A 14,865-nucleotide genomic window follows, 5' to 3' on the forward strand; every position below is an offset into this window, starting at 1 on the left:
AAAACAAAATAGAGAAAGTGAGTCGAGTCGAGCCGAACTATGCGGTGGAAATGAGGTATTATATCCATGATTGTTTTGGCAGCAACATTATACATGAGAAAATGAGAGATAACGAGAGAGAAAACAAACTGACTGAAGGGTTTCTTAGGACGACAGAAAGGCCGGTGCTCCAAAGAAACCCCAAAACAACCCCTATATTTCTTTTATATCGTTGTTCGTTCCAGACAAGCTTACTAAATGGTCCAAAAATTCCTCCTGGGCATCAGGGGAGCAGTCTAATCTGATCCGGAGGAAACGTTTAGCCAGAGTTACGGCTTGCTCAGAGGAGATTTTAAACTAGAGTTTCACTTCCTCTTACCCACAAGAGCAACTTAAATATTTAATCAGTCATGTTTAATAGATAATTAACATTTGCACAGTTTGTCTTTTTTTTTTGTGTTTCTTATTCTTTTTCTCTCTATTTTACTTTCTCACTCTTATTGATTTAATTAAACATGCTATTTTGGAATATGAAGTCAACTTAATAGATTTAAACAAATCTTATCAAACCAAAATATACAAAACACCAGAAAAACACCTTCCTGCCTTTCTCTCACAAGCCTCCACAAACTAATCGATAAGAGAAACACACATCTTCTCCAAGAATAAACCCATTATCTCCTGATCAATCAGAGAAACAGCAAAGCTGATCGATTCTATCGATGTTGATGACAGAATCACTCAATTAGCGAGCACTTCTCACCAGCCAGAGCCAAATTACGCTCGTGATTCTATCAGCTAAAGCCTGCGAAGCCTCTCCCCCTGAGAAAAGAGTACTACTGGTGTTTTTAAATGAGGCTCCACATGACAAAGAGTACTGATGGTGACATCTGAGTGAGCGAGTGTCAGACCGCACCTAGGGCAGGGATACTCGCTGCTTTTTCAAGTGAGAACAAAGATGTGTTCGCTATAAATATAAAACAACAGGCTCCTGATGTTCAGAGCACACACAACCTGCTTTTGGTTTACTGCCAGCTTGTTAAGATGTGGTCAAATAAAACTGCAGGTGCTAAAAGTCTCTAGAATCTAGAGACCTTACAGTAACATTAAGGTGGTTTGCCCATTTCAGTAGCTTGACAGTTGGGTGGAGTAACTACGCCCACACCAAAATTATCTTTTTTTCAGATATCTCTATCAGTGGTTTTATAAATTCAGTCATTAATGGCGTACATCCAGTTCACTGATGGATCTCCATGACTATACAGCAGCGTTGATTGGAAATGATAAAACTGCAAAGCCTGCAGATATCAAAGTAAAAATTAACAAACGTTTAAATTCCCTTTTAAATTATAATTTTTCAAAGACGGTGCTGTAAGCAAAATTAATAGTGCAATGCAAATGTGCAACAACAAAAAAAACTTCAATTAGCTTTGTAAAATATTCAGGATTAAAATAAAATACAGCTGAAATTTAAGTAAGTGTTCATAAACTTTACTTAAAGCTGCTCTAATCTATATTTTTTTTATATTAACAATGGATCATTTGACTATGTGTAATGTGAAAAGGGGACGCTCATAGTGACGGACCTACAGAGAATTATCACCCGGCTCTGCAGTTCCCCTCAGCTCTACGGAGCTTTATGGTGTGTTTCAGCTTAGTGGTTTGGTTTTCCGGCCCGCAACTTTACTGGTTTGGTTCACGGCTCTCATAGCGGCCGCTACAGGAAGCTGTTTTCAACCAAAAAAAAAGATCTAAAACTCAATTGACACTACCTGCCCTGCACCAAATAGCACACAGACACAGTTAGCGACTAGCTGGTGAACAAATGAGACCAAATCAGAGCTAATAGGAGAGTCAATATTGGACTTACATTCGCCAGGAGGTCAGAAACACGGATCCAAATGGATGCTTATGTTGCTCCATGCCTTTTGGATGAGTAAAATAAGCAACTGTTAGCTCACAGGTTTGCCACATCAACTTAAAAGTTGATATATATGTCAGTGCTGTGTTTACAGCTTGTTTCCACCGCAGGTTTAATAAATGGGGTGACACATTTAAAGCCACCTCATATTCTGCATGCATTAAAAACATTGTCATTCACCTTAAAAGTGTTAAATGTGTTCATCAAACCTAAAAACAAAGACATGTGTGTGTCCTTCCAGCAGGGGGCTTCGCACTACAGTTTGGATTAAAGCCTTAGTATTAAACTGACTTAGTTGTAACAACTACAATAAAGGCTTGATGATATCAGTTCTGTTTTAAAGTAATCAATACTGCCACAGATCAAAAAGGTATCAGTGTTTATTGGTGAAGACAAACAGACAAAAGGGAAGACAGATAGAGAGAATAGATAGAAGAAAAGAGGGAGGGAGATAAGAGAAATTAGAAACCTATTTCCAATCAGAGAGGAAAAGTGTGTGTGAGAGTTTTATGACACACTCAAGTCTAAGGTTCACTGATCAAAACATTACTAAAGGCTCCAATGCAAACATACACACAGGACAAATGTTTTCCCACATGTTCATGCTTTGAAGGCACTGAAACGTGCAGTAACCAGGGTTGGAAATTAGCACCAGCAACCAACCAAATGCTGGTAAAATATGCAAATATGGCTGCTACAGCAGATCTGCTTCACTCACCAGACAAAACAAATCTATTGAGTGGCTGGTAGATTTTGGAATCAACCAGTCTAAGTGGCAGGTGGACAAAAAAGTTAATTTCCAACACTGGCAGTAACCCCCCAACACTACACTCTATATCTCTGTACTGTATCACATACACACACACATATATACACACACACACACACACACACACAGGCCTGGCCAGTAAAGCTAATCTTCTTAGCAATCACAAGGTTTGACTGTTGTAACAGAACAAAGTTCACATCAACAACAGAGGTGGTATTTCTACCAATGAGAGAGAGACTGGGGAGGAAAAGAAACAGAACAAAGAGACAGATAAAAAAGAATCACAACCTTTACTTCTGGACTGAACCGACCATCTTTCTCCCTGAGGACTTATTCTGTTGATTATCTCACTACCTTTTGAAACCCTAATGTGACACACCGACACTGACTGGATTTTGAAACTTTTAAAGTTAGGTGACTGCCATTGCAAAAACGTCACCTTTGACCTCCACTCAATTCCTGGCGACTGAAGACAAACTCACACGAGTGAGGACAACTGTCAGGACAACTATGTATTAGCTCATTGATAATATTTGGCAGACATCTGCGAGTCATTTCCACATCCATTCAAACCCGCGGCTTTGGGAACCTGAAAACTGTAAGTAGATGTTTTTACATATACCAGCTAACAACAGATGTGCCTTTAAGACTGTGTTTCCTGTGAGTGTAGCTACTTGTTTTGGGACACGGTGATCCTGCACCAGCGTGAATCTTTTTGTGTTTTCCTATTCAAACATTAAGGAAATGACACATATGACATAACCATCAACAAAAAATAGAACAACCACTACTACAGTGCTTTGTTCTCAAAATGTATTTCAATTACGGCTGGGCGTCCTCAAATGTCTTGTTTTGTCCACAAATCAAAGATATTCGGTTAACTGTCAAAGAGGAGTAAAGAAAACAGAAAATATTCATCTTTTTTTCCTTAAAAAATGACTCAAACCAATTAATTGATATCAAAATAGTTGGCGATTAATTTAGTAGTTGACAACTAATCAATAAATTGCAGCTCTATAGATATGTTTGAAAAAAATAGCATAATAAACATATTTACTCAAAATCAATATAACCGGTAAGCACATAGTTACATCCAACTGATGTTCACTGGACTGAGCTGCATGCTGATGTTAGGTGACTTCAACAAAAATGAAAATTAAGTCCTTATGTCTCATACAACATTTTAGCAGATCACCACTGAAAATCAATAATCTGATGCATATTCGTCAGTTCCTACCCAGTTTCCACAAAGGTTATTCACTATAGTTCATATCAACATAATAAAGATGACACCTAGAGTTTCTACACTTAATTGTAAGACAATGCGAAATTATTATAACTACATTATTTCCCCATCTCACTTTGAATGGTAAATCGATTGGTATTTTTCAAATGAATAATGGCCAAGTGTGTCACACTGTCTGATTCCTTTCCTCATCTAAAAATCACTGTTACAATACTCAAATTACTCCAGTTCATTAAAACTACACTCGAAAGTATTTGCTTAGTAACCTCTTGCTACAGTATATTCTTACACTTTGTATTTATAAGTTTATTTTACTGAACTTTAAAGGATTTACACCCACCCTTCTGATCATTTCAATTAATATATCTCAACATGTACTGTAGGTAGGACCTGCTTCACCTTCAAATATAGTAATTTATATGCTATTAAAACAGCTGTTATATGTAACATAATAGTCTAAGAAACGTTTAAAGCATTTTTAGCCCCAGTTTTAATCTTGGTACGTAGCCTAGATGTCTTTGGACCTTCACATCACTTAATGAATGCTTACTGAAGTATCTGATTGTGCCTCAGGTATCATGTCATCACATTAATCCTGACTTCCTCTCTCTTCTCCATTTGCTTCCTCTCATGTAGGACGGGGGCAGCATGGAGGTGCTGACCGGGCCCTGGGCTGATTTGGCTCTGTTCCTTCGACAGACCATCGCGCAGACGGACAGAGAGACGGACAGCTTTCCTCCTCTCTGGCTGTTTGGCCTGCTGCTGTTCTTGTCCGTCTGTCTACTGCTGCTGCAACTGATTATCTACCTCAGCTGGAAACTCAGACAGGGTAGGCATGTCATTAACTTTACATGTCTAGCCCATGTCCACACGTACTTGCTATATGTTATATTTATGGTGTTGTGTAGCTAAATGGATACTGTAGGGAGATGTCTTTCTTCAGGGGAAAACTATAAATACATAATCACCACGTCGTAAGGATTTCCGCACACTCCAAAGTTGAGATTTCATTGCGTGCTATAAATCGCTATAGCCAGCACTACACACCATGCCGATGTCAAGAAAATATTCTCATTTCATACCGACATCCACAGCAAAATAAAACATGAAGTGCACCATTGTACAGCATCTGCAAATATACACAGGCAACCAACAGCGGCTTGTAGAAGTCTTATATCCACATTGTTTTTTGAACAACACCTGACAGCTCATGTCGCTCCCAGGTAGAAAAAATGTCTAGGGGCCACGAAACTAAGCTACACTCTAAATAATGAAACAGATCCAAAATAGGCTCCAAGAAAAAGAAAAGAAAAACTTGGCAAAGTGACATTTTTAGGATGAAACAGAATTTTGACTGTGAAGATACTGATCACTGAGGCAATTAGTTATACTGGCTTGGTTTGTGTGGATGTGGGAGGGATAGAGTATGTGTGTGTTAAAGAGGGTTACTGCAGGAAAACCTTGGAGAAATTGCTTTTCTTTCATCTGTGTGTGTGTTCTCTAATAACAAGCGTTGTTTTGATAGGTGAAACTAACCCCATTTGCGCTTTGCTTTGACATAAAATACAGACACACTTAGTTATAGACGCATCCAGCAAAGATCATGGGTCGACTTTCATCATTCGCACCCAATATTACAAGATATATGAAAGTGAAGATTACTTTTATGTAGACTATCTTTAGATTAGCCCCAAATTTGTATTTAAAAGCTGTTAGTGTTAAGCTATCTAACGTTAAAGCAGAGAATATTGATTTTGGGATGAGGTCATCATCAAGAGGAGCTGGAACTTTACATCCAAACTTTAAAATTACAGTTATCGATTAAAGGGACTGTTTGTAACTTCTTACACGTATAAATCGATCCGGGTCGGTGTGCCATGCGTTGCTCGCGTGTGGTTACGCTGTTCAGACAAGACTCCGACACAAACTACATGGAAGCACCAAAACCGCAAAGTTATATCTAGTGAAGCCCGTCTTGCAAAACAGTGTTGGCCGCGGTCGGAGGACGCGGGGGAGACCGTAGCTTTGGTCTCCAGGGCCGGAGTCTCTGCTGTACTCTGCTCCGCTGCCTGCTTGCCTTCATTCACACAGCGCCCTCGTTCTCGCTCTTTCGCTCCACCTCACATGGATGCGCGCACTACACACTGCAAGGACACTTAGTTTAGCTCTGAGAATATCTAGTGAATGTACAGTGGACGTTTGTGCAGAAATAACTGCTGCAGCTCCTCCAGACCAACAGAGGTTTCCCGTGTCTTGTGAAGTGATGGGGCTCCGCAGCGAGTAACGTTATCGTCTCCGACCGGGTACCGGTGTCTCCCCCGTTCCCTCCAACCGCGGTCGGGAGGCTGAAGCAGGAAAAGCCAACACTAGGATCAGCATTGATTCATGGAGAGACCTTCGTCTGGTCAGCTAACATTACTGCCAAGCAGCTGAAATATAGAGTGATATTGTGGTTTTAGCTGACGTGTGTCGCCTCACTGTTTTGAGCGATGCTCGTTCACGTCTATGTAGAGCGAGCACAAGCGCGAGACTTAACATCCACAGGTGTCGCTGTTAACAAGCATTTCTGATTCTTACAAACAGTCCCTTTAACTTTATTCTGTAGGGATGCATGGGCTTGCATCAACGGACAAGGTAGTAAAGCCAGAAAGCTGATGTTTATTCTGAGGCCAATTATAATAAATTACGACCAATCTGCAGTTTACGGTTCGTCACTGGTACTCAAATGAAAGAAGACTGCTTTCTATGAGAAAGAGAGGTTCAGTGTTTTACTGACAATGAGAAATATGTCTAAAGTTGCATTTCAGGTGGTGTAATTGACACAGTACTGTATACTTTTAATATAAACTCACTCAGTTATGTGGTGGTCCTCCTTGTGGCTGCCTTTTGAGGAGACATCCATCCTTCGCCAAACCACAGGGGGGTTCCTCCAGCTTGTAAAACATTAAAAGACATCCTTTCCCCTTTCCTAATAAAACAGGCCCATTTGCAGCAACAGGGAGCAAACAACATAACATTAGTAAACTATGTAAACTCTAAAAGTTAAAAACAATGGGCTAGAAACTAACATTGAATTGTTATATTCAATAATGATGAGCTAGAGTGATGAGGCCACGTTTTAAGAGCTAGCTTAGCTGTTAGCTTATTACCTGCTGTCAGTCACCTGTAACCATGACTACAAGGTGAAGAGGAGGAGTCAAATGAGTGATCCTCACTGCGCATGCGCAGACAGTTAACAGTAGCTAGCTGTTTCAATAACTTTTGCAGACCTAAAAGCCAGTGACTGCTTATATCTATGGCTTATATACTATGACAGTGACCACCTAAATCATTAATTAACTAGTCATTGATCAAAGTTTTAAATAATTGGTAAAAGTGCAATATACCAATGAAAGAACTGAAACATAGGGCAATATGATAATAATGCATACAGTGCACTTTCATAGACTAAGCTACTGGAGTTACCCTGCACTATACTCATTTTTAACAGTCTTTTCTGCACTATATTCACAATTTTAATAGTCGTGTATCACAGCTGTTACCCTGCACTATATTCAGTTTTAACAGTTTTCTTCATCTCCTTGTATTTTTATATCTGGTATCTTTTTTGTACTTTGTACTTTGCATTACTAACTTTTTTACAGCCTTTTTACTAACATGTTTTGCTCTATGGAACTGTGATGCTGGAAACTTGAATTTCCCTCAGGATCAATAAAGTTACTATCTATCCATATATCTATCTATCTATCTATCTATCTATCTATCTATCTATCTAACTGTATATCTAAAGCTGTTAAACCTGCAGTAGGCAGAATATTTTTGGCATCATTGGGCAAAATTTCAATAATAACCTTTCAGCAATATTGTAATTGTTAATTAATAAGTGTTTTGAGAGATAACTAGACTTCTGCACCTCCTCTTGGCTCTGTTTTCAAGTTTTGAAAAAATCTAGCTCGTGATGGGAAACTTTGGCCAATCACAGGTCATTTCAGAGAGAGAGAGAGCGTTCCTATTGGCTGTTCATTCAACGGAGGCGGCTGTCAATCACTCGCGAACGAAGAAATAGGCATTACACTAACAGAATATTGATTAATAATTGATCAGCGCTGCCTAGTTTGACCGTTTGATCAGAGTTTGCGAGTGACTGACACCTGCTCAGAGACGGCAGACTCCAGCTCGGCTCTGATTGGTTGTTTTCCTCCGGTCTGTGAACTCTTTAGGAGCACCGGAGGACACAGAGACACATGATTTTTTTTCTGATTACCTGTCTCATTTCACTACTGTCAGAATATAGCGACCGTTTTATAAAAATAACTTTTTTTTAAATCATATTAGCTCCATTTCTATCCACTGCTGCTTAATGCTTCGATGACTGTGTTACCAAATCTAGGCTAGCCAAAAAAACTAACCTTGTCAATAAGTGTATTGATAAGACTATAATCCATGTAATTAGTTTTTTGTGACCCATTTCATATAGACTATGTTTTAAACATTGCTCTGCTTTTTTCTTTTCTTCCTTTCATCCACAGTTGAAGCTGATCTGTCGGGGTTTCCCCAAGACAGAAGTGCCATCTATGGGCAGATAGACAGAAGTACACAGCAGAGGAGAAGGAGCGCTGGGTCGCACTCTCAAACCTGACAGGACACATACTCACTCTTCATCAACAGACCAGACACTAAAAAACCTGCTGAAATGAACACTTTTCTGATTGTTCCAAGCAGTCCTGCCAGTCAACACGAGTATCTCTACAGAACAATGTGAACACCAGCAGGGAGGGACGTTTCTCAGGCATAATGAAGGTGCCTTTAATAAGATGGATGTTGAAGCCTGTAAAAAAAATCATCATCTGTCATAGAAGATCTGTGAAAAATACTCTGTTGTCAAAACCCCCAGGGACATCTGGAAGGTATCAAGACAACTGTCTATAACCTTCTCATTTTATGACGCTAAAGGCATTTCTTAGAGCTGTATTTATTTTTTTACCCTCTTGTTTAAGCTTGGGGCAAAGTTTGAAATGATTTCTTTTGTATGACAGTACAACTATGTTTCATTATTAGCCTACCTGAGCCAAAATGAATAGATACTGGTTAATTTTATGAACATTAACATACAGTATTTATGCTTTTTATCAATAAATAAAGCAACAAATGAATGAAGAAACAGATTTCAGAGTATAACAATCCTTTATTTAAACAGTGTTACACAGGGGAGGAGTGGCTGTGCGTGGGGAGACACAAGACAATTAAGCTGCTAGATAGAAAAACCCTACCGGTGATCATTGGTTGGCTAAAGAGGGAACGATGAGGCGGCTGTGGTTGGTTTTCCAGAATGTGTTTCTTTACAAAGTTCTTGTTGGGAGTTTTAAATACAAAATTGTGCTGGTATTAATTGTCTCATCTGTGGTATAAAGCCTGAGATAAAACTGTAAATACGGTCGTCCAGTTATCCTTTGCCATTTAAAACATCTACTTCATCATGTTATTAATTTAATGTAATCTAACAGCAATGCATTTTGTTGTATTTTCCATGTAGCATTGCCCTCCGTAATGTTGAGATCCCTGACAGTTTTGAAATCAGCTGGCGTAGAATCAGCATCAGTTGCCATGGTAACAAAACTTTCAACAGTCTGTCTGTGCTGTTTTTTTATCTTAATAAAGGTTACTGATGGTCAGACATTCATTTGTGGTAGTATTTTTTTGTATCAACCTCAAATAAAAATGTAGCGCTACCAACATTTTGGAAAACCAGACCTGGCAACCCCCCTCAAAGCTCCTGTGATTGGTTAAAACAGAGCCCAGAGACCCCCCGAAAAGAGGTTAAACCTGGGACTAAAAGTACAAAAAAAGAAATGGTGGCAGAAAAAATTTGATTTGTAGTGGTGTTCCTTCAATGTCAAAAACACTGTTACAATATTAAAAATTACCAAGAGGGCGCACAATAAATCCCACCTTTCGACAACTAGATCACAGAGAAAAAAAGACAACGAATTATGAGAAAAAAATCTACAAATATAGTTGTTGTGATGTAACCGATGCTTTTTTAAAAGTTTTGGAACAAGCTGCCTCGTGTTGCACGGTTTATTTCAAAATGTTTTTCTGCTGCTTTTGTCTCTTTGCAAAGAGGGTTAGAGGTTAAAGCTTTCCCCTCATCTGGAATGTAATTTTGCTGCATAGTAGAGGTCAGACCAGTGTTTCCCAATAGAAAGCCTAAACAATACCACTCCACTGTCTGGACGTGCATCAGCCCAGAAAGAAAAAGCCTTAACCTGTTTTCAAATGTGGAGAATATGTTAATATTTCTTCAATAAAAAAAAAAAACTCCAATTCAAAATCCCTCCATAATCCAGTCAGATTGGAGGGTTAAAATAGATCTAGGCAGGTACAGGTGGAATGTTTTCATATTAATCTGTGGCACTTCTTTGCTTACAAAACAGTTGAATTTCAGGAGAATGTGTTTTGTTTTGTGCAGCTCACACTGAACATCTGTGTCGACTAAATGCGTCAGACCGAGCGCCTCGTTCTAACCCATTTAATGCGACGAATATTTACACACAAAGTCACATTTTTGTGGAACATTTGGGTAAAAGGACACCGACGATTGAATAAAACATCACAAGCATTCCATTTGGGGGTTTCAAGAGCACTTCAAACCCTCGGATACACTTCCCTTTAAGATGCATTTCACTGTTGTGTTGTAACTGTTTCCACGTGTGTGTGTGTGTGTGTTTGTAGTGTACCGGCAAAGTGTTTTTGTGTGTAATACACACGACTGAATGTAATTTCTGAAACAAATCAAAAACATATAAAATCACTTTAATGCTGAAGAATATTTGGTTGCGGTGAAAACAGTTACAACACGGCCGGGCGTCGGGTCGAAGATAATCTCATCTAGACGTACTGTATGAGCCGAGATAATCTGTCATCTACACACTCTCAAAACCAATCAACACCGTAGCCTTCTATCTAGACTCACTCAAGATGCTCTTGCAAGATAAACAAATGTGTGAAGACATGCTGAATTGAATCCCAGATCTCATTATATCTTAGCAGGGTTTGTTGGCGTTATCTAGTCTGGTACGAAGAGAAGCTGGGAGTGAAATTAAGTGCTGAACTATGACGACAAACAGGCTCTGATGCAGAGTTAGCAAACTGGTAGAAATCCCATTGTTATGAATTGTTGGGACAAAACAGTTTTTTCAAGTTGTTCCAACTGTGAGTCCTCATTTTGGTACCTGTGCTTAAATTACAGATTGTGTATTAAGCATTGCCCCCTAAGAATATTAAAACAGCTTTAACTCACTTCAGGATGCAAAAAATAACACGAGTGAAACAGGCCAACATGCATCTAATTCTTTTTCACTCCCAAGTTGTTAGCGGACGCTACACGGCGCCGCCTCTAATCTCCCAATTATCCTTCAGTTCACTGGTCCTCTCTCCCAATCACAAGTCAGTTTACTGCTTCCCTGTGGCCCAATAGGAATGGCTAGTGTCGTACAGTGGGCGGGCCCAGGGAGAGCGTTTAGCTACTGCAAAAAAAAAGCTGCATTACTGCTCCCATCTAATAACCTTCATCTTTACTGTACAGAAAGTTGTATACACCAGCTTTAAAGTCAGTTAATTTTCAGTCCATTTAGTAAAAAAAATGAATTATAAAATACAGTAAAACTTACAGAATTAATTCCACCTGCGTCATTGGGCTTAATTAAGATTCCCACCTACTGTAAAATGGTAAAATGTCATCTCTTCTTAGAGTAAAAAGTGAATTGAACTGAAAATGAACTCACTCCGCCGCCAGTCAACACACGAGGAATGTGGATGAATAATAACTATACTTACAGAAAAAAAACAAGACAGAATCATAGAAATTCAAAAACCTGGTTGATTGTTGATTTATTTTAAGTTACAGCTCCCTGTTTTCTGTAACTGTTAGTAATAAAATGTGATAATGTGACACAGCTGGTTCTACCGATCATTTCACTGTGAATGTGTTTTAATAATAAGTAAGACTGATTCTGTTACACTGTTATATTATTTTACTCTCCATTTACAACATAACGAAGTGAGGGAGGGAGCTGTAATTTAACAAATTACTTCTTTTTTTTTTCTTTTTTTAGGAATGCACCAATACCACTTTTCCACTGCTGATACAGTACAAAAAAAAGTACAAAAACTTAAGCGTCAAATGAATTACTTTTTGACAAAAATGATGGAAGAAAAAAACGCGTTCTCTATTTGAGATCGCCTGCATCTTTTTTTTATCAATGAAAAAAAAGCTACATTTGTTTTGTAAGTGAGTGAATGAGTTATTGAAGGTCACAGTTACTGGTGAATTAATCAGTACAACGATACGATTATCGTTTGTATCTCATCAGGATTGGTTATCAGTGCATCCCTGTAGCTTTTTAAGTTTGCAATACATGACAGACACTACCTTCTCTTTTTGTAAAACAGTTAAAAGAAAAGAAAAGCACTATTAAAAAATAAAAACAGGCTACAAATGTTAAGCTAACAAAGTGGTTCTTTTTTGTTCCCTCGTGAAAGAGCGGGGATGTTATTTTTCATTTTCTTGGTTTTTGGAGTGAGGGATTCAGACGCACCACAGACATGTAAGAAAGACTCTCCCGTTTGTCTAACCCTTCTCCTTCTGTCTTTCAGCTCTTCTTCTCCTCCTCCTCTTCAGTCAGTCAAGGTTGGTTGTCGTAGGGTGATGGGAGGTCGTTCGACGTCAGAGAAAACTGTCACGATGGGCCCTTCAGCTCTGGGAAAACAGAGGTGAAGGCAGTCAGATTGGGTGGTGTGATAATTGGCGCTCAACATTACTCAAAATATTTCTTTTGTACTCCGCACACGGACCTCCATCAGTCGCTGCCTACCTTCCTAAATGTAATATTCCTTTCTCTTCCTTCATACTGCGATGATGGCTGATGCTTTTAGCAGCTTCATGTGTGGGAGCTTTTGTTCCATGTCATTGATTTTCGGTAAATATGCACCCCCACTGTTAATAAAGCCCTCTGATATTACTTTCAACGTGAATAATAATAATAATAATGAGTTACTATTATTATTATTACCTGAGTTCAGTCAATCCTCCTCCTCGGCCAGTTCAGTTTCTTTATGAACCACCACTCTGGTAACAGACATGTCAGGATGTTGCTCTTTGGCCTCCTTAATGGCTTGGGCCAGTGCCTGTAGTAGCGAGGGGCAACCACACAGTGGGAGCACCGAGCACAGCGGGCAGTGGAGGAGGTGGAGGGAGGAGAAGGGAGGAGGAGGAGGAGGAGGAGGGGGGAAAATGGTGAAGTTAAATGAAAAATTAAATAAGAAGAAGCATAAATAAAATGACAACAATGCTGGATTTACGATCGATGTGACCGATTGTGCCATTTTACTTCTTTGGGTTAACTGAATGTTTAATGATGGTGATGAAGTAAACTGGATGAAGTAAAATGGCTTCAGACACATCAAGTGGAAACAGAATTATTTAAAATAAATCCCATTTCCGACTCAAAATAAATGTAAATCCAGCGAATCAAACAAGACAGGCAACTTAAACAAACCAGTGGACGAGGGATCATGCATCCAGACCTGAGTAAAAAACGTTTTTTTCTTAGGCAAATATTCAAGATATTTTGAGGACGCTACATGCATCTTGACACCAAATATCTTCTCGAGGAAGCCACCCATAAGTATCAGCAAATTCACTTTCAAATATCTGAAATGTCTTTAAATAAATTTTTTATCAGGTCTTCAAACAAACTTAGGCCAGGGTTTATAAATCTTTTTTTATCAGAGCAATCTGTGTGTATATGGGCAATGAGACATTTTATAACGTTTTGAGAGTGTTCGTACCCATAGTGGGTGAACAGTGTAGGAGTTGTACTCCATTTTAAACCCACTCTCTCATTTGTAGGGTGATGATGGTTGCAAAACCTGCAGAATGGTCCAATTACTCCCACAATATGGGGGCAGAGGGATTAATATTTGTCTAATATTAGGATGTAAAAATCCTCAAATTAAAGCAGATCCAATATGCTTGTTTACAGAACAAACACTTAGAAGACAAGTCAGTGTCATTGCCTAAATACACTTGGACTGCACTAATGTGTAGATTTAGCATGTAGTATTCATCACATCTGGGACAACAAAAAAATATTTTTTTTGTCATTGTGAAAATCTGACAATCAAAGACAAAGACAGAAAATCAAACTAACCAAGACAGGCAACAAAATCAGACACGGCGTGGCAAAAACAAAAAGGTTAAGGTGCCATTTTCTAGATGTATGGAGGAATGATGCAGCAGATCAGAGCAAATGAGTGGGACTAATGGCATGTGGGGAACTCTAATAGGTGATTAATAAATCAAATTGTGCATTCAGACTGCTAGCAACATGATAGACATGTCGCCAGATGTCTATTTGTTCCCTTAGGCAACCTGTTAGTAGTCTTCAGCAGCATCATTTCCCCTAAAAAAATGTCTTTCAATTCTAAAAACAACCAGCCACATTTGGTCAGAATAAAACGACTCATCAACCAAGTTGCTGAAACACCAAACAAGGCGTAGGGACACGCTGCGTGACTGGAAAACTGACCTGGTCGTGGTCGATGTCGCAGTCACCAGTGATGACGATGCGTTTCTCGATCCTCGTCTCTGATAGGCCGCCCTTTAACGTCTGCAACAAAATATACAACAATGTTTTGATGCCCCGTTATAATGGGTTAATGATGGCCCGGTGCTGGTGGGATACGGCTGAGTGGCTAGCGTTGTCGTGACAACATGTCAAAGCAGATGAGAGAGAAACATCAGGAGACTGACAAGAAAAGCAATTTCAACAAATAAACATCTCTCTTTTCTCTCTCCCGTCTGTTTGTCCAGTTCTCTTTAGTTAGTTTTTTTTTTCTTGTTGTCTTTTTCTGTATGCATCACTGGGTTTATAAAAATAAATATAATAA

General features: G+C 39.0%; 1 protein-coding gene and 1 long non-coding RNA gene across 23 annotated transcripts in view; one reads left to right on the forward strand and one right to left on the reverse strand.

The window, feature by feature from the left end:
* The window catches only part of LOC141756302 (uncharacterized), a 27,146-nt gene extending 17,559 nt beyond the window's left edge, over positions 1-9,587 (forward strand). For 5 of the 6 annotated variants that reach the window (XR_012591439.1, XR_012591441.1, XR_012591444.1 and 2 more), the window contains 2 exons: positions 4,552-4,744; positions 8,445-9,587. This is a non-coding gene — a long non-coding RNA (uncharacterized LOC141756302). Of the gene's footprint in view, positions 1-2,865; positions 3,268-4,551; positions 4,745-8,444 lie in introns of those variants that run through there. The other variant, XR_012591440.1, reaches the window with a different exon arrangement.
* The window catches only part of epb41l2 (erythrocyte membrane protein band 4.1 like 2), a 62,557-nt gene continuing 56,772 nt past the window's right edge, over positions 9,081-14,865 (reverse strand). For 15 of the 17 annotated variants that reach the window (XM_074615919.1, XM_074615920.1, XM_074615906.1 and 12 more), the window contains 3 exons: positions 14,505-14,585; positions 12,987-13,101; positions 9,081-12,673 (listed from right to left, as the gene is read on the reverse strand). In XM_074615919.1, the coding sequence (XP_074472020.1) occupies positions 12,997-13,101; positions 14,505-14,585 (186 nt within the window). In that variant the 3' untranslated portion in view covers positions 9,081-12,673; positions 12,987-12,996. The remainder of the gene's footprint in view (positions 12,674-12,986; positions 13,102-14,504; positions 14,586-14,865) is intronic. The other 2 variants (XM_074615910.1, XM_074615925.1) reach the window with 1 other exon arrangement.

The sequence above is a fragment of the Sebastes fasciatus genome, chromosome 18 (genome assembly GCF_043250625.1).
Source record: "Sebastes fasciatus isolate fSebFas1 chromosome 18, fSebFas1.pri, whole genome shotgun sequence".
NCBI classification, from domain to species: Eukaryota; Metazoa; Chordata; class Actinopteri; order Perciformes; family Sebastidae; genus Sebastes; species Sebastes fasciatus.